We start from the raw sequence: 22,832 nt of genomic DNA, 5'->3' as shown, positions 1-22,832 counted from the left end.
CTTTTCTGTTCAGATTATGTGTTCTGGAACCACGTGGCTAATGCTACTTGGTGGAAACTTCTGCCACGTGGTGGCAGCGTGCCCCAAGTGCAGACAGAATGCCAGAGGTCTAGGGGCGAGTCTGAAGGGCTTACTGAGTAACGTTGGATTATGAATTGACCACAGCAGGTGTCAAAAGTGCTAAAGGAAGGATGGGTGACATCCTCTAGCAAGTACAGTGCTGAGTGCTGCCGATGAAAAAATAAATAGGATGCAATTCCTGTCTTCAAGCAGCTCACGGCCTAAGGGAGCAGACAGGTAGCTAAACTGCGGTTATAATCTAATGTTCATGCCCTGCTGGAGGGAAGCAGAGTGTGTCACTCATCTCTCTCCACAGCTGTGCTGTGAAGCATTTGCTGCAATGTCTGGGCCCAGCTGCAGGCAAGCAGGCTCAGCTGGGCTCAGCTGGGCTCCCTTGCTTGTCTGGGAGCCGGCTGGCTGTCGGCCGGACCAGGACAGCCCTGGTGGGACAACGGAAGCAGCTGGGCTCTGCCCTGCACACCTCTCCCCCTCCAGGAGCCCAGGCTGGGCTGCTCTCAAGGCAATGTGGACGTGTAAGAGCAGCGTGTGTAACGCTCCCTCCACTCGGCGATGGAGGCTCGTAATGGTGGCCTCCACCTGTAACGCAGCAAGTCCAGAGTCAGAATGCGAGGGAGCTGCAGAGGTCCACGGCCAAACATATGTTTACAGGGAGGGGTTAAGGTTTGGGGCCATTGCTGTATCAGTCTGCCACAAAGGGAGACCACGGGAGCTCTGGAGAGGGGCCTCGCCCAGCCCCCAGGTGCTCAGAGAAGCTTCATGGAGGAAACATCTGAGCAGAGCCTGGAAGGCCAAGTCTTGATTTTCAAGTGCAGAATGGAGGCGGGAGGTTTCTCACGCACAGGGAACAGCATATACGAAGCACAGTGACAGAAGATTGCTGAGTAGTTGAGCATTTGGAGACACAAGGGCTGCAAACGAGGTCACTGACCACAGCAGTGGCCAGGTCACTGCCTTGCAGCTCCAGTGAAGAGCTAGGCTCTTATCCTTGGGGCAGCAGGCGTCCATGAAAGTTTTGAGCAAAAAGGAAAAAGTCCATCAGATTTGTGTTTTTAAAAGATTGCTGTGGCAGAAGAATATGGGATAGGTGGGAAGGGAGGGGGTCTGCAGGGAGGAGCATGGGTTGCAATGGACCCAGAGAGAGATGCTTGGGCCTGAATTGGTGTGGACTAAGAGGCTGGGGGTATGTTGTCTAAGACAGTGTACAGACAGGATGAGCAGGGCCTGAGGGACGCCAGGTAGGCTGGAGCTGGGGAAACAGCAAAGACAGGTGGCCTGAGACTACCTCCTGACATTTTACACAGGAACTGCAGTTGTTTATCCCTCTGTCTCTGCTAAACAACCCACTTAATGGTCAAGCTCCTCCCTTGTGTTGGCCAAGGGAGTCTGGGATGCATAGTTGTGTGAAGCTGGCACCGGTCCCAGCCATGCAGAATTGGCCACATCCCTTCTCCTCCTGGGCTTCAGCTTCCCCATCTAAAATGGGACGTTTTAGATCATCTCTCAGGGCCTTGTTCCTTGTCTGGCCATGTTCCACTAGAGCCATGGTCCTCAAATGCCAGAAGCAATTGGACTGCTTAAGAAGGTTCCCAGGGAGCCTGTTAAAAATACACATCCTGGGCTCTACCTCAGAGATTCCAATTCTGGACTCTCTGATATTTTTGTATAGCACTCCAAGTGATCCTGATGCCTGGCAGGTCTGGCTGGGCACAGCTGTGTCCCCAGAGCCTGGCGCAGCGGCCCAGAGCGCAGAGGCACTGGAGGAAACCCACGCTGAATGGAAGAATGGATCTGACTCTGGGGCCCAGCTCCTAAGGCCTTTGCCTGGTGTGAGGATGGCTTCCAGAGAAGGTGGTGTTTGGGTTGCGCCTTGACATATAATGGGCTTTGTGGGGTTTTTGTTCATTTGTTTGTTTTGCTTTGTTTGGGGGTGCTCTTGATTCCAAAATGAGTCTGTGCTCCTTCTAGAACTTTTCTAAGCACAGGAGAAGAAAGGAGTCAAAAGAAAAACTCATTCATTATGCCAATACTCAGACACAAGTAGGGCTCTCTTTGCCTCATTATTAGATAAGTTGTTGATACCGAGAGCTGGACTGGGGAACTGTGAGGGCAATGGAGTGGAGATGAGAGCACACTGAACGTGATGAGAGGCCAGTTAGGGAGGAGCAGAGACACGGAACATTCAGGCGGCGCCGGCTGGTGACAGGCTCTCCACATCTTTCTCACACACCCTGTTTCAGGCCTGTTGCCCCAAAGTCCAGCAGGAGGAGGGCCAGTCCTGGAGGGGTCAGGGACCTCAGCAGGGTCCCTGAACGCAGCCTTGACACCTCTCCTCCCTCTCCGCAGGTGCTCTTTGCCCTGAACCAGACGCTGCTGCAGCACGAGAGCGTGCGGGCCGGGAGCCTGCAGGCGCCCTACACCACCGAGGACCTCGTCAAGCACTACAACTGCGGCGACCTCAACGCCGTCATCTTCAACCACGACACGTCCCAGGTGAGGCCCCCCTGTCCCGCCCGGGCAGCCTCTGGGGCACCAGGTCCTAAGGCCAGGCCCATAGGAAGGCATTTATTAGACACCTCCTGTTTGCCGGGTGCAGGTGATCTTCTCTCCAGCCATGGTAAGCAGGAGCTGTTGGCATCCCCGTTTTACAGATAGGGAAACCGAGGCTCAGGGAGGGATAGAGACTTGCCCAAGGCCACCAACTTGTTGGCTGTTATCAAGTTGTCAAGAGCAACAGTTGAGCCAGGCTCGGGGGCCTAGACCGTGGAAGCTTAGCCTGTGCGAACAGGGAGGTCTCGTTGAGGCTCAGACCAGCATCTGGGGAGATTAGACCCCGGGGAAGGGGAAGCCCACAGTTGCTCAGAGCTTGGGCTTGAGTCCAGCGCAGGGCGCTCTGCCGCCGTTCGAGTCCTAGAGGAAAGAGTACCCGCAGGCTGGGCCGACAGCGGATGGGAGCCAACAAGCTGAGCATGGCCCCACCAGGCTTCCTGGTGCCCTCGGGATAAATTCCAAGATTCTTCGCAGGCAGTCCAGCCCCCCCACCCCCGTGCATGTCCCGCCCCCCACAGACCTTGTCCCAGCCCAGGTGCCCTGCCACTCAGACCTCGTCCCGCTGGCCTCTGCCGCTTGCAGCACCTCCCCCGCGCACCTTGCCCTTGCCCACTGCTCAGCCCTTGTGCAGGCTCCTCCCTCCGGGCTCCTCTTAAGCCCTGGGAGGCGTCAGATGTTCTCCTGGGCACCGCTAGGCCCCCTGGTGCTTTCCACGTCTGGTGCTTGATGACCCACCCATTCAAGAGGCAGCTGAATTAGAACAGGCCACCTCCCCGCTCAGGGCACGGCAACGGCTCTGCATGTTTCTCAGGGTAAAGCCGGGGTCTCCACGACGGCCTGCGTGGCCCCGTGGTCTTTCCCCAGCCTCCAGCCCGTGTCCTCTGCCTCCTCCCACACAGGCTGCTCAGCCCCACGGGCCTCCCTGCTGACCCGTGAGCCCACCACACGTGTCGCCTTTGCACTGGCTGTTCCCTCTTCCAGGAAGGCCTTTCCCCAGGTGTCACCATGACTCACCCCCCCTCTGCCTTCAAGACGTAAATATCGTCGTCTCAGCGAGGCAGGCCCCAGCCTCCTGGTCTAGAACTGCAGCCCGACCCCCCACCCCTGGCACCTGTCCCCTTTGTTATGTTCCACTTTCCCCTCTTGGCCTCTACCCTCTTCTCGCACACGTTTATCCCTTGATTCTGATCAGTGATTCTTTATTGTCTGTCCTTTCCCACTACAGCATAAACTCCCTAAGGGCAGGGATGTGGGTCTGTTTTATTCACTGATAATTGGCTGGAGCGGCACCTAGCATAGAGCACGACTCCGTATACATTGGGTGAATGAAGGAAACAGTTTATAAATGCCAGGCACAGAGCTATGGAAAGGGATATGGGGGGGAGCCTCAGAGAGCTGCCCTCATGGGGCTGAGGGTCTCACAGGAGAAAAAGGGAGATTCAACAAGCAATTGCACCAAAGCACGATCCTTGCTACGAGGGAGAGCAGAGGAGGCCCTTGGAGCATGTGGCAGGAGCGGGAATTTAGGAGGGCTTGGGGGTAGGGGTGGGGCAGGGCTGGGAAGAGAAGGAAAGGTGCCTGCAAGATGAGAGGTCAGAGAAGAACCTGCATTGGTCCCAGACAGGAGGCAGAAGAACGTTCCAGCAGAGGAAACGGTGGGAACGAGCTGGAGGCAAGAGGCAGCAGGAGGAAGGGTGAAAGTCTAGGCCGGAGGCATGGCCGGGGACCCCGCTGGACCCTAAGCTCCTCGAGAGCAAGGATGCGTCGCCCACTCTTGTCCCAGGGCCCAGCGTGGGGCGTGGCACAGAGTGAGTAGCAGTGAGCAGTGCCACATGGGCAAGCGCAGGTGCGCTGTGCTCAGTGCAGTGCAGGGGGTGAGGGAGGAAGGGTTCCGAGGCCTCGCACAGGAAGCTGGGATTCTGGGTGCTCGGTCTCACTGGTAAAGGAGAGAGAGAGGAGAACCCTGGCAGCACGAGGCTCACAGGTGTTTCACCAGCCATCCACCAAGTGATGGAGCCTGGCGCTGCTGGGAAGAGGCTGGCAAGCCCTGAGCGGCCAGGGAGCGGTGTGGCCAAGGGAGATCCAGTCACCACTCGGGATGGTCTGGCCATGGCATGGCCGGGCTGGGGCGAGGGTGTGCAGGACAAGGCCCTGACCGTGGAGGGCGGGACACTAAGCTGAGAGAGGAAAGGATGGGGTGACCTCAGGGGATGACAAGCTCAGATTTTCTTTGCTCCTGTGTCCAGAACCACTGACGTGACTCTGGCAGGTGAACTACATCGGGGGTCTCCTGGTAGTGCCTATACTTGAAGTGGGGCAGAGAGCACAGGTAGGTTGGCTCACCCAGATTGAAAGAGCAACCCAGCTGCACCAGGGGTGCACAGGCAGAGTCTAGCCCTCAAGGGAGGGACTAGGCAGCCCCACCCCCAGACATAGAAAAGCCTAGTTTCAGGGTAGCAAGGCTAAATTCAGTACCCATGTGCTAACAGAGAAGGGGTCTGCAGCCGGAGGCCTCGAAGGATACAGGGGCTGGAGAGGGCAGTCACCGCTGCAGCTGGGGAGGGCTGCAGGTGAAGGTGGTATTGGACCAGGCTTGCGAGTAGAGTCGGCCAGATGTGGACCAAGGCAGGGACAGGCAGGCAGAGCAAGCTACGTGCCTGGGGGTGCAGGAAAGTGGGAGGTCCTGAGGAATGATCTGCAAAGCAGAGGGCAGACCATGTGGGGTGCGAATGCTCGCTGAGGCTGACACCACAGGGTGTTTAAGCCAGAGAGGGATGTGGTCAGAAAGATACCTCGGGCTGCAATGCTGAGGCTGCTGGAACAGCCTCTGGAGACCGGGGCTGGACAGATACAGGGCCCAGGAGGATAACACTGGCAGACAGGGGCCAGGCATGTGGTCTGCTTTGCCTCATCCCTCCACCCTACCACCCCATCCCACCTTCAGAAATGGCTGAGGCCCTGGCCTTCTGCAGCTCTCCGGTCACTAGCACTGTCAATGCCCTCAAATCAGCAGGGGGATCCACAGGCCCCTCCCCTGGGAAGCCTTCTCTGAGCCCCCAACCTGCGTTAGGTGTAGAATAGCCATGTATATTTATTGTCCATACTCAGATGCTTTTGCGAGTGAAAGGTCAAATATAATGGAGTCAGAATAATTGACAGGCATGCAGCAATCTACCCTAGCCATGAACCTGGACTGTCCTGGGCAAACCAAGACACGTGGTCACCCTCTTAGGGGCCTCATCCAGCCTCCCACATCCCTCACTGCCCTCTGAAAGCACGTGGTCCCCAGTGTTCTGATCTCCACTGGCCGTGAACCTTATCCAGGGCAGCAGACCCAGTCTGAGGGTTCTCTGTGGCCTCCTAGCTGGACACAGGGCTGGACCCATGGAAGTTTTCAGAAGGTGTCTGTTGGATGGACAGGGTAAAGAGAAGAGGTGAGGACATTGAGGTTGTGACATCAGCGGACCTGAGCGCTTGACCACTAGAGCTGACCCAGTCTTGGTTGGGGGTCAGGGGAGCCTCACAGGCCTGCCCCAGCTCTGCCTGGCCCATCTTCTCATCACTCCATCTTGGACCCAGCACTCTAGGGCCCTGGGGACCCAATGTGTCCTCTTTAAAATGTTATCATACGTCCTGCACTTGAACTTGTCACAGCAGATTTAAAGTTCCCAACAAGTCTAATGACATCATTAATTTGCTTCCATCCAGCCAGGCCTCATCCTCGGCATGGAGCCAGGGCTCATCAGCATGAAACATGCAGAGAATGTCAGCCAGCTGCTGGGCAGCCCAGGGAACTGAGTGGCTAGCCCAGCTTCTTCGCAGCTTTGACATTGAACTTTCTGGTTCTTTTTTTTCCTTTTTTTTTTTTTAATACTCCCTAAGGATTGAATGGAGATTCATCTTCCACAAATGCACACTCATGGTCAGGGAACCAAGGAGGGAGGGCTGGACACATCAGAGGTCCCAGGGAGAAGGCCTCTGCCGGGACGCTTGGAAGAAGGGAAAGGAAGCAGAATGCTGCCTTTAGGGCTCTCTGATGGTTCTGAAGGCTATCTCTCTGTTATCCCCATCTCTGTCCCCGTCCAAGGCCACCCTTTCCTGTAGCCTCTGCCATTGTAGGGGAAAGATGACAGAGGCAGTTCCATCCTCCAGGCTAGCTGTACAAAGCTGATGTTTAGTCAAGACTTCCTTTGTGCCATGTGCTATGCTAAGCACTTCCCAAAACTGATCTTGTTTAATTCCTACGGTAATATATATAACCCCTATATGACCAATTTGGAAACTGAGTCTCAGAGAGGCCAAGTAACTTGCAAGTTACAGAGGCCACCCAGCTAGTAAGCAGCAAAAGAAGGATTCCAACCCGAGCTGACCAGGCTGTCTGACTTCAGGACTTACATTCATAACCTCCAGAGCTACTGCCTGCAAGCCCGTCCATCCAGCCATTCATTCACCCATTGAACAAATATTTATTTGTTGGTACAACATCGTCCCATATTCTCTTCCATACCCAAGGAATGGAGAGAAGACTGTGAGGGCCATGTTTCCAGAAATAACTCCTCTGAGTCGCAGCCTTTCTTGTGCTCCCCTACTCAGAAGCCTGCAGTATTTCCTATAGCGGCATCAGGTCCAAGTGTGACCTGTTTTATCAGGGCTGCCAAGCATTCCTTCCACCGTTGGGGGAGGAAGTAAGAACTCTATTCCTTCATATATCCCTTTTTCAAACAGTCCTCAAGCACTGACTCTGTGCTGGTCCTGATTGGACACTGGCAGAGCAGCTGCATACAGCTACCCAGGTTGTGCACTGCTCAAGTTTAGGGACCATCTGTCGTATCATTGTCTTGTTCCTCCAAGAACAGCATATCTGGCCTTTCTGGCAAAGGAGCCTCTCTCTCTCACTTGGGGAATGCTCTGGCCCTTGGCCAACAGATAGCATAGGCGGATGTCCCAACCTCCCCAGAGTCCCTCCCGGTTCAGCCTCTGTTGACACCTCCATTTTCCTCAGAAAGAGGGCTGACAACTCGTCAGCGGCTCTAGAAGCCATGTGGCTGGGCTAAAACCTGCAGGAAATGAGTCTCCATCTGGCTAGTCCACCAGTCAGCTAGGCCTTCTGTCCTGTGCTTTGGGCCTGGGTTGGTGAAAACAGAGTGATGGAAGGGGGCACTCCAGGTGGAAGACATCCTGTGAGCAAGGGCTTGGAGGTTAGAATGACACTGGTGGGTTGTGGGGAAATAGAGGGTATGTTCTGACTCACAGCCTTATGTTCCTCAGTGGTCCACGCCTTCCTCTTGCACCCCACCCACGTGCTGGAGGCCACAGTGCTGGAGCAGGTTAGGGAGACAACAGGTTGGGAATGGAAGAACAGGAAGAGGTGATGTGGTAAAGAAGGACAGCACATCTTTATGTTCAAGGCTCCAGAAACCTATGCTAGGCATCTACTTTGTGCCGGGCAGCAGGGGCCCAGGAACGACACAGGTGCTATCCCTGAACTCAAGGAGCTGTCTGCCTTGGTCAAGCACACGTCCGAGATGCTGGCCCCAGGCCACGTGGCTGGGTGCCAACATGGGGCTGAGAGCCAGGAAATATGGATAGTTCCAAGCCAGGTTGTGGAACCAGCCATCATCATGGGAGGAAGCCTTGGTCCTGGAGTGAAAGGTTTTTTAGGGTTTTTTGGCCACACCACACAGCTTGCGGGCTCTTAGTTCCCCAGCCAGGGATCTAACCTGGGCCCCTGACAGTGAGAGTGCTGAGTCCTAACCACTGGACTGCCAGGAAATTCCCTACAGTTTTTAAGAAGGGATGGAGGCTTTGGGTCACGTCCTGGGAAGTGGTAGAGCTGGGGATGGAGAGGTAGTGGTGGCAACAGAAAGTGGCCAACCAGGGCTCATACACTGGGAAAACCAAAGGTTATGACCCCTCCTCTCACCTCTGTAGGGTGGGATGGGCTGAAAGGTGTCCACGACAGCACCCGTCATCTCGTGCAATCCCCTACACTCCTGTCAACCGCATCTTACAGATGAGGAAGCCAGGACTCAGAACAGTTAAGTAACTTGGCCAAAGTCACACAGTATCAGGACAGGGCCCAGGTTCAGCCTTTCTGCTACACCAGGCAGGCAGCTCAGCTGACCCTCCACACCTGCCTGCAGAACCAGATGCCCTGTATGTGCCAGTGACAGGGTCAGTGCTACAGCAAGAGCCTCCCAAGACCTCAGTGTCCGGAAGCTGAGGTTCAACAAGGCAGAGACGCAGGAGTGATACTTGTGTCCAGGGCTCTCAGCCTGGCTCCGCCGTTTAGTTCGCTGTGTGACTCTGCACCTGTCTCTGGATCTTTCGCTCTTCTTTCTCTATTTGTAAAACTGGGATAACAACAGTCATCTCAAAGCATCTTGGAATTGATGAAAAACATCAATTATCTTAATAAAGGTAAGTTACCCGGCCCCACAATGGGCTGTGTGTGTTTGTTGGAAGCCCACTCTGCTCCAGAGAGAACTGAAGGCCGTCTCTGTCTTGCCTTTACAGCTTCCCAACTTTATCAACACCACCCTCCCGCCGCACGAGCAGGTCACGGCCCAGGAGATCGACAGCTACTTCCGCCAGGAGCTCATCTACAAAAGAAATGAACGGATGGGGAAGAGGGTCATGACGCTTCTGCAGGAGAACGAGGACAAGATCTGCTTCTTTGCCTTCGGAGCAGGTTTGGGCCGGAGTGGGGAAGGGATTATTGGCCGAATCCTTAAGAGCTGAGAGATTTGCTGGACCCTCTCCTGACCTCTACTTCATAAAGGGAAGAGTTGGGGCCCAGAATGAGCAGGAAAAGCCACACAGTGTTCAGCAGAGATGGGATCCAAAGCAAGTGCCCTGCTTCTGGTCAAGGCTTCTTTTGTGACAGTTCCCGTGGGCAAGCGCAGTGATCCCTGCCAAAACCAGGACAACTTCTGTGGCCCCCTCATGCCCCAGGAGGCCATATGGAGAGCCCAGAACTGAAGCCAGCGCCCAGTGTCCAGCCCAGCCTTGGGCCCACCCCGCAGAGCCAAGGCCGGGTCAGTGAGAGCCACGTGGTCCAATGGAGAGAAGGCAGCTCTGGCATCCCACAGCCCAGGCTCCAGATCCCAGCCCAGCCCCCTCTGGGCTGCGTGGCCTTGGGGGGGACCTTCTCCAGGGCTCAAGTCCCTCTTCTATGAATGGGCAGTGATAGAATAATTACGTGATGAATTGAAACGACCTACCTTGTAGAATAGTTGCAAAGATTAGCACCACGTAATAGGAACTCAAAGTGGCAGCCACAATTATCGGCATCATTATGATGATAATTAATACAAATTTCATCATCACCATTAACTCGAAGGACCATGAACTTGATGCTCCTTCTGGGGCTCTGGGAAGTCCAGACATGCAGGCATGGGACTTGCTCAGCATCTCTCTCCCTGTTCCTCTCTTCTCTCTCCTGCTTCTTCTCCCTCACTCTTTCTTCCTTTCTCCATGGCTGTCTCTCCTGATGACAGTGCTGTCCATGTTGGGACCGAGATGCTGCATTTGCCTCCTTTATTCAACAGCTTTTCCTCCAGAGCTACGATGATGAACGAACGTATTTCTTGCTCATGTTACTTGTAATTTGGGCTGAACAAATTCACCTCCTATTACGTGAGAATTAAATGAGACGGTGGGTGGGTGTCGCCCTCGTGGGCACTGCGCTCGCTGACGCTGTCCTCTCTCCCCTCCCTTCCCTGCCTCGCTCCCCACACACTGCCTGCCTGCATCATGCTGAGTTGGATCAAGCTGAGCAGCTGAGCACAGAAGGGCCTGTATGGACGTCTTTGTTCATAATGGGGCATGTCCACTGCTGGAGGTCTGCCTCACCCGCCCCCCACTATTCAGTCCCAGATACTTCAAGGGCAAGATCCAGGGTTTGTGTGTGTCTGCACCTGTCTTCCCTCCCCTGCAACCTCAGCACAGCAGAGGCACGTGGGAGGGCCTCGGAAACGCAGGACCTCTGGGACAGCCTCTTGAAGACCACACCTGCAGCTGGACGGAGAGTTCTGGGCTCGCGGTGGAGTTGTGCCACGGCCTGATGTGGCCTCTGGCAAGTCCCTTCCCTCCCCTCTGGCAGCCTCCGTACACTCATCTGAGCAGAAAGAGCCAGGACTCACTTGGGCCATCTGCGATTCCAAGGGCTATTCAAACAGATTTCTGAGAAGAGAGGGGTTCCTTTAGGGGTGGGAGAAGCTTCCTGAAGGAGACAGTAGAAGCAGGACTTTGTCTGCAGGACACCTGCTGGGGACCTGGCATGAGTCAGGACAGCTTTGGGGACCATGCAAGAAAGTAAGTGCTCCCCAACACACCCTCTCCCTCACTCACCATCCCAGCAGCCTCCCCAGTCCTCCCTCCTGTGGGCATCTGGGCAGTGCATCCTGTGCTAGAATGGCCCATAGCTGACCACGGAAGGGGAGCCGCTCAGAGCTCAGCTTGCCCCCAGGCTCCTCCCCCAGCCTAAGAGGAGCCCCTAGAGAGCCCGGTCACGGAGGGAGGCCAGTAAGAGGTCCAGCATTCTGCATGCTCCACCTGTCCCACCTGCCTCGCCTGCCCCAGGGCTCAGGACTAGTCACCCAGGGGCTGGGGGTAGCTAACACTAGCTGCTTCCTGTGGGTGTGGAAACAGGAGCGCCTAGAGCTGAAAATCACAAAGGCCTTGGCAGCCCCTGACACTGAAACCCCAAGTCCATGGGGGCACCCGTGTCCACTCAGGCATCAGGCCAGCACGCAGGCCTCCTACCCACCTCCAGTTTCTTCCCCATCTCTGAATTCCAGTTGAAATCCTTTTGACAGACCACCAAAAAGGCCTCACACCTGTCTACTCCGTCCATCCTCACTGCCACTGTCTTGGTCCAAGCGTCCATCAGCTCCAGTCTCCTGGTCCTCTCCCTGCTTCCAGGCTCTTCCCCACAGTGGAGCCCGTGGATGGTGCTGGGTCTGTCTCCCAGCAGCACTCTGAGCTCCAGGAGAGCAGGCTTCACTTAATCACCCCTGTGTTTTCACTAATGTGTAATAGGTTTTGAGCTCAGTGAATGTATGAAAGAATGAATAAGTGAAGGCAGGAACAGATGAATGAATGTTGACCAGATCCTCCAGTCCTGGTCTCCTGGACCTGGAGAGCTTAGGAGAGGCCACCAGTAAAGTCAGGGCAATGGGAGCCCCACCACGGCTCTTAGAGACCCTCTGTCCTATAGCAACAGGCCCAGGGTTGTGGGCAGCTGCCACTTCTGGCTCAGCCACACCTGGAGCAAATAGCCTGCTCCGTGCTGCAAATCTACCCTCAACCTGAGAATGTCAAAGCTGGACACAGCCTCCAAGCTCGAGCCTGCCCACCTCATCATAGCCACGGGCAGACTGAGATCCACAGAGACCAGGACACGGGGGACGCTCATGGCAAGTTGGGGACAGAGCCAGGACTGGTCCCCAGGCCCGGAGCTGTGGTCACGGGTCTGTTCTCACGTGCAGTCAGGAAGCCAGCCAAGTGGAACTGTGGCAGGGAATGTGTGTCGACGTGGGACAGGTCCACACACAACCCGTGGAGACGGAAGTCCACGCCTACCTCGTTGTGTCTTTATGGCCACGTGGCTCCCACGTGCCACGTCCTGTGGCAGGCTGAGGACGTACATGAGGGGTGCCTCCTTGCCCACCCCCTGTCCAGTCCCCAGGGAAGGCACAAGGCTCCCGAGGCTGTGGAAGGGAGGGAGGGAGGGTCTGTGCCCCTGGAAATACTCTCCACCATCCCGCAGCGGGTGTCTGCTTGCGCAGCAGTCTCTCAGATCCAGTTTCATGAGTGTCTCTATGAACTAGCTTAGGACACAGGAACATAACCGTGAGACACCCGGCCACCCCCGGCCTGGCCTTGCCGGTTCTGTCATTCTACAGCCTGAGTGTCTGCCATTCTACAGCAGACCAGCCTCAGGGGCCAGCTCAGGTTCACCGGAGTGAGCAGGAGAACGTGCCTCCACCTGCCTGGCTGCCCCATGCCTATCCAGATCCGTCCCCAGCCCACCCCTGCTCCGGACCCCTCCTGAGAGCCCACAAGCACGGACTGCGATTCCCGGTGCTGTAGGCTGACTGCTCTGTCCTGCTCTACAGGGGGATTCTATGCAAAGGGTCAGAGCTTTGGAGTCAGGATGCCTGGGTGTAAAGCCGGGCTCCACCACTCTTAACTAAGAGAGCCTGGGAAAGCCACTTCACCTTCAGGGACCTTAGTCTCTCATCTGTAAAATGGGGACAATACACCTGCCTCCTTGGATTGTGCTAGATGTACTTTTTAAAATTATCATTATTATTATTATTTGGCTGTGTTGGGTCTTCACTGCTGCGTACGGGCTTTCTCTAGTTGCAGAGAGTGGGGCTACTCTTTGTTGTGGTGCGCGGGCTTCTCATTGCAGTGGTTTCTCTTGTTGTGGAGCACGGGCTCTAGGCACATGGGCTTCAGTAGCTACAGCACGTGGGCTCAGTAGTTGTGGCGCATGGGCTTCGTTGCTCTGTGGCATGTGGGATCTTCCCGGACCAGGAATTGAACCCGTGTCCCCTGCATCGGCAGGTGGATTCTTAACCACTGCGCCACCAGGGAAGTCCCGAGTTGTACTTTAGATAATAGCATTAAACTCTCTATCATGGTGGAGGGATCCTTACCATAAAGACCCTACTGTGGGCCAGCCACCACTGCAGGCTCTTAGATTACATTACCTCTGATCTTCACAATAACCCCACAACCTGGGGGTTATTATAATCATTTTGTAGATGAAAACTAAGGCCCAGAAAGGATGAATGGCTTCTTCAAGGCCATACAGGCAGCCCTTCAACTTGAATCTTGGCCTCTTGGGTCCTGGTCTGGGTCATTTCCCCCCATACATGGTGCCCTTGCTGTAGACTTCCAGAAAGATTGACGATTTTGTGGGAAAGTATCTTTTCAGCTGGTAAATCCCACAGATGAGTACACTTCTTAGCATCTGTGATGTTTCTGTATCCAGGTGCTGTCTGGCCTCTTCTGGAGGTTATCCAGCAGGTTCTGGGATAGTTGGGGTGTGGACATGTGTGACAACTCTGAGCAGGCCTGGGTGACAGCTGGGGACCCAGGTGGAAGCCCCGCCCCCCCAGGAGGTGACTGTGGCCAGTGTGCAAACTGGGATGCTCTGGAAGGAGCCAGGCCACTGCCATGGAGGGTTGCGCCAGCCCAGGGTGGGGGCAGGGCTGCTTCCCAACTGCCAGGCCCATGCAATTTGAGACGCTGAGCCTGAGGGTACTCAGAGACCTTAAGTGTGTCCTTGGATTTCCTCTGGTCTACAAATAACTGAGAAAAGTAAGCACAAGTTGGTGAATTTTTTATTAATGAAATGTATTCAATTTACAGGCTTATATGCTGAAACTATCTTCTTTCTACTGTGTTTGAAGTTAAACCTCTTTTGCTTTAAAAAGAAAAGGATGGTAATATGAGACAGAGCTTTCAAAACCCTTATTTGGCAAAATTAAAAGTTGGTAACTGTATTGTTTCTCCCACTCACCCACCTTTTCTTAAGGTGGGAGAGAATTGAGCAAGCCTAAAACATGATGGAAAGAGTACAATAGGAGGGGTGAGGCGATGATACAGGAGAGAAAGTGGGAAAAAAGGACTAATCCGAAGGCAGGAAAGTGGGGGCCAGAGCTCAGGCAGAGGGTTTGCTTGGATAGAAAAGGGCACTTCCTCACCTGTAATCGGAGGAGGGAGATGGCTGGCAGGAAGATGATTTGGTGGTGGAAAGGGGACCTGATGGCTTCTAATCAAAGCTCCACTCTATAAAGTGGAAGTTGAAGTCATGTGCAGAGAAAGACGGGTCTGGGGACTGGTTCTTGGTTTGAAGACAGGAGAACATTTGATATAAATCTAAGAGAGACTGGCCATAAGAACTGACATGGACAGGCTCTTAAATGAATTTCATATCATGAGCCAACTGTGATTGATTGGGATGGCTGCCTGGAGTGTGGTACATAAAGGATGACAAGACCACATTGGAGCTCACCAGAGAGGAGGTCTGACTGATTAGTGATGTCTGCTTTGGACCTGGATTAGGCCACATGCCTGTCCCACATCTGCTCTGATTGCTGGGAACATAGACCATGCTGATTGGTGACTGAGGGCCTGTGAACCTGCAGTGGTCCCAAGTCACAGGCTGTAAGATTTCCTACGGCAACACTGGACGTCTGGGGTATAAATGTAGATGCAGTCCCCCAGGCCTTCTCCTGATTTTGTTCTAGCACTCCCCGCTCCGTAAGCACCCCACTGACCGGGAACTACTCCGGGGCAGGGCCCATGTCTCCACTGAATTGCCAGCACCCAGGAGATGTTCGTTAAAGACATACTAGACCAAATCACCCAGAAACAAGTTCCTTCCATTCAGTCACATGAGATCTCTTGGATCCCAGGCCTCTGGCGTGGAGGGAGAGGGGGGTCTCTGTCCCAGAGACTAGAAGAAAATGGCAATTTTGTCCCTAGCTCTAGGGAACTGGGGCTTTCTTAAGTTGTATTTACTTATTCAGCAATCCTGGAGTCTGGAACAAAATGCATAATGTGGGGGCTGGCAGAGCTGGGTTGGAGACACAAGCCAGGCTCAAGGGTAGACCAGTTAACTATAGGGCCCATTCATTTTGAACTCTGAGAGCCAGTGGTTATTATATAGTCTGTAGCCCCAGCATGCTACAATCTGAATATAATTCTAACTTCTGACCTTCCCAAGTCTTTTAACCCTAACAGCCTGTCACTCTAAGATTGTGTGGTTCTGATATCCCAACGCTCCATCATCATAGCATTCCAACCCTCTAGCAGAGTTTGCTTCAATCACTCTTGGATTCCTTGGGAGGAGTATGGTGCTAAAAGCCCTCTAGGGCCTGGAAATTCCTCCACGTAAGACTGCTGCAACCTGCCCCTGCACCCCACCCTCCACCCCGCCACACACACAGGAAGCAGAAGTCCAAGCATAAAGCAGGATTTGAAGAGTTGAAAGCCAGGCTGTGTGAGCATCAGAGACAGAGGTGCTGTAGCTGTTGCCCCAAGCACCTGCACATCCAGCACACCCAGCCTGCAGGCTGCGCCAGCCTCTCTCGGACCCCAGCTGAAGTGCCATGGACCCGCAATCAGGAACATGCCTGTGGGGCTGGGGCACAGAGTTTGACTCATGGTGAAAACCCGGGCTTGAGAGAAGAGAGAGATGGAAGCCCAATACACCGAATGCCAGTAACATTCAAAAATTAATAACAGCAGCAATTGCTCCTTGGACTGTGGGCAGCATCCTGCTTGAAGAACACCATATCCATCAGCTCATGTGGCTTTCACGTCCTCAACGCCTCTTGGAGGGAGACAGTGTGGTATTTATTAGTCCATTTGGCAGATGGGTAAATCAAGGTGGAGATGAGAAGTGAGAGAATCTTAGAACTGGAGTGGACCAAAGGTCAACACTGACTAAGCCATTCTTTCTGATGCCAGTCTCCCTAAAAAGCCATCCAGCTGCTACTTGGGTCCTCTGTTCTCCTGAGAATGACCTTCCCCTCTCTTGCCTGGGCCTTCCATGACCTCCTCTCTGGGATTCCACAGTCCCATAGGATTTCCCTATCACAGTTCTGCTTATGCTGAGCACATTTGTCACCTCCTAGTCTAGGAAGGAGGGTAAGTCAGAGAAGGCTTCCTGGAGGAGGTGAGAACTGGTTGGTTGAAATTTCCCTGATGCAAGTCCAGCTGCCTTCCAGTTCCTCTCATCATCCCCACAGTCCTCAGGGCAAGACCCACAACCACCTCCTTCCCCTCCGTTTCTCCACTCTGGGGCATCAGAACAAAAACTCCTCAGAGCTCATGGCTGAGCACAGAAGAGCAGCCACAGCCCATGTAGGGCCCTGGTAACCTTAGAAATGAGGGACCCAGAAAATAGCACGCACCCAGGACTTTCTCTTCTCCCGGGCAAACGCCCATGGCCTGCCATTCTCCCCACATTGGGACATGAGGCCACAGCGTCCAGAATTGTTTCAGAGTTTCTGATGGTATTTCAAAGAGCCCTGCCACCCCACCATGTACACATCTGGCAGCTGGCACGCCTGCTCCGGGCTGCGATCCTTGGCCAGAGTCACCCTTCCTGTTTCAGCCCAGAACATCCAGCCAGCCAGAGGAACGTCCCATCTGTTAGCTTGTCCCTAACTAGAGCCAGCCCTGCCCTCTGGACCAGGCTGGACCTGTGTTTGTGAGTCAGGATGTCCGGAACGTCATCCACGGGCTCAGCACTCTTACTGGGCATGTGGGGAAGGCTGGGGAGAATAGAGTGTCCTGGGTGAAGAGCATGGGCCTCAGAGCCTGACAGCCCAGCACCTCTCCTCACAGGAAGGAGCCTGGGCAGACCAGGTACTTGGCTTCTCTTGGCCCTCAGAGTCCCTCTCAGAGGAGCCTGGCGCCAGTGGGTGGCACACGTGCAGCTCAGGCCTGGTGCGTGTGAGCTCTTACATCATCATTATTATTTCAGAGCCCACGGTCCTCCAAGAACAGGACTGCCAAGCAGGGAAGAGCAGGGCTGTCCAGGGGACAGGGCAGAAGTGCTCGGTGGCCTCTAAGAACCCAGCTGGGACCCTGCAGGGAGACCCCCCCATGGCTGGTCTCAGCCCCAAGGGACAGTGAGGCTCAGGACAGTGGTTGGCCAACAGGGTGCTCTCCTGGGGTCCTGGGTGCTGACATTCTAGGAGAGGAGCCTCCGAATATTGTAAAGAGCGGTAACCATGACTGCAGCGGACCCTGCGCTGGGCTCCCTGCAGGTCACAGAACCCGTCACAAGCTCCGTCTCCAGGGCTGTCCTCACAGCGCCTCACGCTGACCTTGAGTCCCTCTGCACAGTCACTGCCTGGGTCCGGGGTGGTGCCCGACCCCGAGAGGGAAAGGCGTCACACCTGACCTATCTCAGCGACCCCAGCCTGGCACATGCCTGGCATGTAGGAGGGCCCAGGGGAGGCTTGTGGAGGAAGCTCCGCGGCTCCAGGCCCTTAGGGTGCAGGTTCATCAGACTCCCCAGGGCTTATGTCCTCATTGTGCGACAAGGGCGGGGCCCGAGGGCGAGGCTGACCCCCTGGTCTGTGTCCTGACCCTTCCTCTTCGGCTTCGTAGCCCCTGGCAGCGCTCCCTCAACCACAGCTCACTCTGTCCTGTCATTGTTTGCGTGCCCGCCTCGCCTCCACCCTGTGATGTCCTCCGGGCGGGGGACCATGTGTCTCAGCTCCTGGCACGAAACTGGGTACAGGGGAGACATCATCTCCGTCCTTGCTGAACTGAAAAGGCCCCGGTCCAGCCCTGCCTGGCTGGCAGGGCAGGAGAAAGAAAACTCGGCCCTACCAGTTTCCCAGGCAGACCCTCCTTGGGAGATCCAAAGCCCCGAGGTACCCCCAATTGTCCATCCACCCCTGGGTCCATCTGTCTAGCCCTCCTGTCACACTTCCTCCAGTAAACAAACACTGCTGTTGCTTGATATCCGGCGGCTGATCCTGGCAGCAAGATTAGCACTTGAAAGGCCCCCTTGCATTAATTTCAGACGGAACATAAATATGGGCTTGGACTCCCTCTTCCAGGAAGACAAAACTGGAAACCCGTTGGACTCTCTGGAGAGAAAACATGTGTGCTGGCCGAGGGGAGCCCGTGTTACTTTGGAGCCTTTGTGGGAACATCTGGTTCCCCCCTCCTCCCTTCCAGCGGGCCCCCCAACACTGTCTTGAAATGACCCTGTTAACTGGTGTGTTCTTCTCTCTGAACCCTCGAACACTTCCCTCTCCGATCTGGTGAATCCTGGAAGGGACACATGTTTCTGACGATGCCCTGACCCCAAAACATGAGCTCCGGATCCCTCGCAACTGCCAGTGCTTCAGAGTGGGTGTACCGGCCGTGCAGCAAACTAGGATATCTCTGGATGGAAGCCCAAGCTTTGCCTTTTACCGGCTGTGTAACCTCGAGCGAGTCTTGTCCCCTCGCTGAGCTGCAGTTCCTTCATCTGTAAACTGGGGGTACCTGGAAAGGCTGCTGAAAGGATGAAATGAATAGCGTTTAAAAAGCATCGTGTGCCCAGGAGACTCACTGAGAAGGAGTTTATGTTCAGGTCATCACATGATGGACTCATAGAGGTGGGAGGACCCATGCGACCTTTGTAAGGAAACTGAGACTCAGAGAGGGGAAGGAAACTGCCTGAGGTCACACAGCTGGTTGGCTGTTGAGCCAGGTTTTCTGTGCTAACCACAGGACAGGATTCTTAGCTCTGTCCTACCCTGCTTTTCATGTCGGAGGATAAATGGGGGCTACCGGGCTGTACCCAGCTGATGGGTAGGGACAAGACCCAGCCTGTGCTTTACTAACTGTGCCTTGTGCCCTGGCACAGACCGCCTCATGCCTGGAAGAAGAGGAGCTTTTGTCTCTGCACTAAAACATTACGGGGCTCTGCCCAGTCAGAGGAGAACACTGTCCCTGCCTTTAAGTGATACTCTGGCTTGCAGGGTCAGGGGACACAGCCACCAAACTGGCCTTACCATTTGTCAAACCTATAATCCTCTTCCCCTTGCCTGGTTCTCATCCCCACCCCCAATATATCTGTTTGAATCCACCCTTCCTGGGCCCCTCTTCCAGGAAGCCTTCCCTGATGTCCTTGGTGTATCGATCTCTCCTCCACGCCCTTTGTGTTTGTTTCTGAGTTCTCTTTCTCCTCTCTCCTCTTTCTCCCTCCTCTCCTTGCCTCTCTATCTCTGCCTCTTTGTATCTCTTTCTCTCTGTCCCGGCGTCTCTCCTTTTTCCTCTCTCTCTACCGCTGTCTCTGTGTCTCTGTGTCTGTTGCAGCCTGTCTCCCAACCCCTCTCGCCCCCTCTTCTTTCTTTTCTCTGTCTCCCTGTGTTCTGGAGCTCTCTCCTCCTCCCTGTCTGTCTCTGAGGGTCTCCCCTCTCTCTGCCTCTCTCCGTGTGTCCCTCTCCTCCACTGTCTCTGTGACTCTGTGTGCCCTGCCCCCACCGTCCTCCCTCTCTTGCCTCCTCTCCTGGTCCACGCGGCCTCAGCAGATGAAATGGGACGTGCCTTCCTGCAGAGAGCTGGCCAGAGAGCAGCTGTCAGTCCTGGAAGGAACTGCTGAGCGGTGGCCAGGAGACCCCGGGAGCCTGGGCAAGCCACGCAGGCTGAGCTCCGACACTGAGGGGCCCCTTTGGAAGCTTTCCACACCTTCCCTGCAGGTTCCAGGATAGGTGTGGTGCCATTTTCAGGATTTGTGACCTTGGAGGCAAGCCTGAGCCCTGTCTGCCAGCCCCTGGGGATGGCGTGCGCTGGGCCCTGACTCAGGGCTGCTCCGGCAGCCAAGCTCCCGAGATGGGTGTAGGAGCATCACCAAGGGGTTGAGCTGGGGCTACGAGGGGAGGGGATCCTTGAGCTCAGGTCTCCTGGGGATAAGATGAGATCATGCAAAGGATAGGGAGTAACCGATTCCGTCATTCATTCACGCATTCATTCAACAAACATTCATGAAGCCACCACCCTGCGCCAGACTTGATCTTAGCCCTGGGAACAAAGATGGATCAGGCATGGCCCCTGCCCTCGAAAAGCTCTTGGTCTCCCCTCAAGTGGCTTGTTGGGGACAGGTTCTGACAGAGGCAGCTCTGGGGTGTGGGGAGCTCATTCCAGCTGCGGTGAAGAGGGTGAACCAGAGAGAGCAAGGAGGATGCTGTCTGCCATGATTCCGGCAGAAGGTGATGGTGACCTGGGCCAAGGTCAAGCATGGTTAGGAGGTAAAATCCGGGGACTCTGGTGACTGATTGGATGAGAATGAGGAGAGAGGAGGAAGAGTGAAGATGGACCCTTCTGACTTGGATAGCGGAGCTCCTCTGAGACACTTCCAGGAGGGGAGGGTGAGGCTCTGGAGGATGTTGGGTGGAGAAGCCCAGGAGGCTGCCAGGCAGATGAGTCTGGGCTAGGGCAGTGGGTCCAGAGTGTTCAACAGTATGAGGCAGCTGAAACCATGTGAATGGATGGATTCACAGTCCATGGACTGTGAATCGAGTGAGAAGAAAAGAAGGCTGTGGGAAGGGTTCCCAGGGGCACCCACATTTATTAGTCAGGAGAAAGAGGAACTCATCAGGAGGACAGAGAGGGGGCAGTGAGAGGACTATAAAGAAAACAGGACAGAACAGGGTCGTGGGGTCCTATGAAACCAAGCCCCAAAGAGGGTGAGGGGTGGGTGACGATGGGAACCTGGGCTCGGGAGTGGCAGCTGCTCTGGACAGTCCTGGGGCAGGAACCTCAGGTGAGAAAGCCTCCTGCAGGAGCTGCCCCTTGCAGGGAGCAGACACCTCCCCACCCTGGAGGGAATGAGATGAAGGCCTGTGTGGCTTAGAGAAGGAGGGGTTGGGAATTTGAGAAAATCATTGCTGATTGCTTCTTTTTTTTTTAAAGTATGCTATTATTATTTTTTATAAATTTATGTATTTATTGGCTGTGTTGGGTCTTTGTTGTTGCACACGGGCCTTCTCTAGTTGTGGCAAGCAGGGGCTACTCTTCATTGTGCTGCATGGGCTCCTCATGGCTGCGGTTTCTCTTGTTGCAGAGCACAGGCTCTAGGCGCGTGAGCTTCAGTAGTTATGGCACATGGGCTCAATAGTTGTGGCACACGGGCTTAGCTGCTCCACAGCATGTGGGATCTTCCTGGAGCAGGGATCGAACCCGTGTCCCCTGCATTGGCAGGCAGACTCTTAACCACTGAGCCACCTAGGAAGCCCACTGATTGCTTGTTACTTCTCAAAGTATCTAAAGTCTTCTGTTTAGGGTCTTAAAATACCCAGTAAGGGCCTGGAACTGCTGAGGTTGGTTCAGTACAGACCAGACACTGAAACGTTGCCAGGCAGTGCTCAGAATCCAGCCAGCATCTCATGAGGCTTGGGCCCCTCCGAATGCCCCCTCTGCCAGCTCCAGGGATGCTCCTTTTAGAGCGGCCACACGGCCATCAGTAAATATTCGTGTTGCTCTGGTACAGCCTGAGGTGGCCTGTTTTCCCTCAGATTCTTGAAATCTGCACGGACCACTGCTGGGCCCAGAGGCCCCAGTCTTTAAACGGGTCTCCGTGGAGGCAGGGTAGGAATTGCCTTTGCTGCCAGGAGTGTATTCCAAGAGCTGTGGGCAGGGAGTTGCTGTAGCCTGTGCACTGGAGGCCACCATGCCCGGTGCCCCTCTAGTCCAGTCACACTCGGGGGCAGGCAAGAGTGGGGTTGACTTGGTCAGCCCAGCCAGGCACGGCTCAGCCCCTCACTCGGGAGTGCATGCTGGGCTTTTCCAAAGGACGTTCACTCCTGCCTTGTTAGGACTTTACAGTCTCCCCAGGGAGGCGGCCACAGGGATCCAGGCCTGTTTGACACAGGGAAACTGAGGCTGGCACCCGCGCAGCGGGTTGCTCTAGATCACGTCGGGAGGCTCACAGCCTTGGCAGAAGCCTGGGTCCTCCGTCCTCTGTGGCACTGGGTCAGGGCTGGAGCTGGGAGGGCGTTGTCCGTGTGTCTTGTGCAGCTGGCTTCCCAGGTGAGCCTCACTGACCTCCCAGTCTTTGCACTGCCATTCCCCCTACCTGGAATACCCGGAACGCGCCACCCGCAGTGCCGCCCCACTCTTATCCTCACCCAGCTAACTCTGATCCCATCCCCCAGCTAGGGATGCCTCCTCCAGGAAGTCTACCCTGCCCCCAGGTGGGATTAGAGGCCTCCTGTGCGCCCTCACCACCTCGCGTGCTTCCCTTGGCATAGTACTTACCCTGGATCAAAAGACCTTGACTCTCAAGACTGTGAGTGCCTCAAATGAACCCCTACCTGTTCACCACCATCTAGCACTGGATACGCACTCACTCAGTGTTCGTCAGATAAATGCAATGAATAGGTAGAGAAAAGGAGAGAGAGGAGGAGGGAGGAGGAGAGGGAGAGAGAGTACAATTTCATAAACATCTCTGGAGTCAAACAAATGCCTTCCCCATGAATGTGAGAGCCTGGGGAGCCCCATGGTGCAGCCCAGTACCTCGCTGTACACAGACAGACACCAAGAGCATCCGGGCATAAGGGGCTTGCCCAAGGTCTTCGAGTGAGTGTGGTGGCTTCTAGTTCAAGTCTTCCATTCCCAGACCTGTGATCTTTTGCAGTGATCCAAAGGTGGGATTTCAGGGACTGTGGCAG

The 22,832-nt window shown here is 55.0% G+C and overlaps 1 protein-coding gene across 1 annotated transcript in view; it reads left to right on the top strand.

The window, feature by feature from the left end:
• TRABD2B (TraB domain containing 2B) overlaps positions 1–22,832 on the top strand; it is a 209,606-nt gene that overhangs the window by 172,733 nt on the left and 14,041 nt on the right. Inside the window, exons 3-4 of the mRNA XM_057747975.1 lie at positions 2,425–2,571; positions 9,145–9,319. Of these exons, the coding sequence (XP_057603958.1) occupies positions 2,425–2,571; positions 9,145–9,319 (322 nt within the window). The remainder of the gene's footprint in view (positions 1–2,424; positions 2,572–9,144; positions 9,320–22,832) is intronic.

Source organism: Hippopotamus amphibius, chromosome 1, assembly GCF_030028045.1.
Source record: "Hippopotamus amphibius kiboko isolate mHipAmp2 chromosome 1, mHipAmp2.hap2, whole genome shotgun sequence".
Lineage (NCBI taxonomy): Eukaryota > Metazoa > Chordata > Mammalia > Artiodactyla > Hippopotamidae > Hippopotamus > Hippopotamus amphibius.
This window is presented reverse-complemented; position numbering and strand designations above follow the sequence as displayed.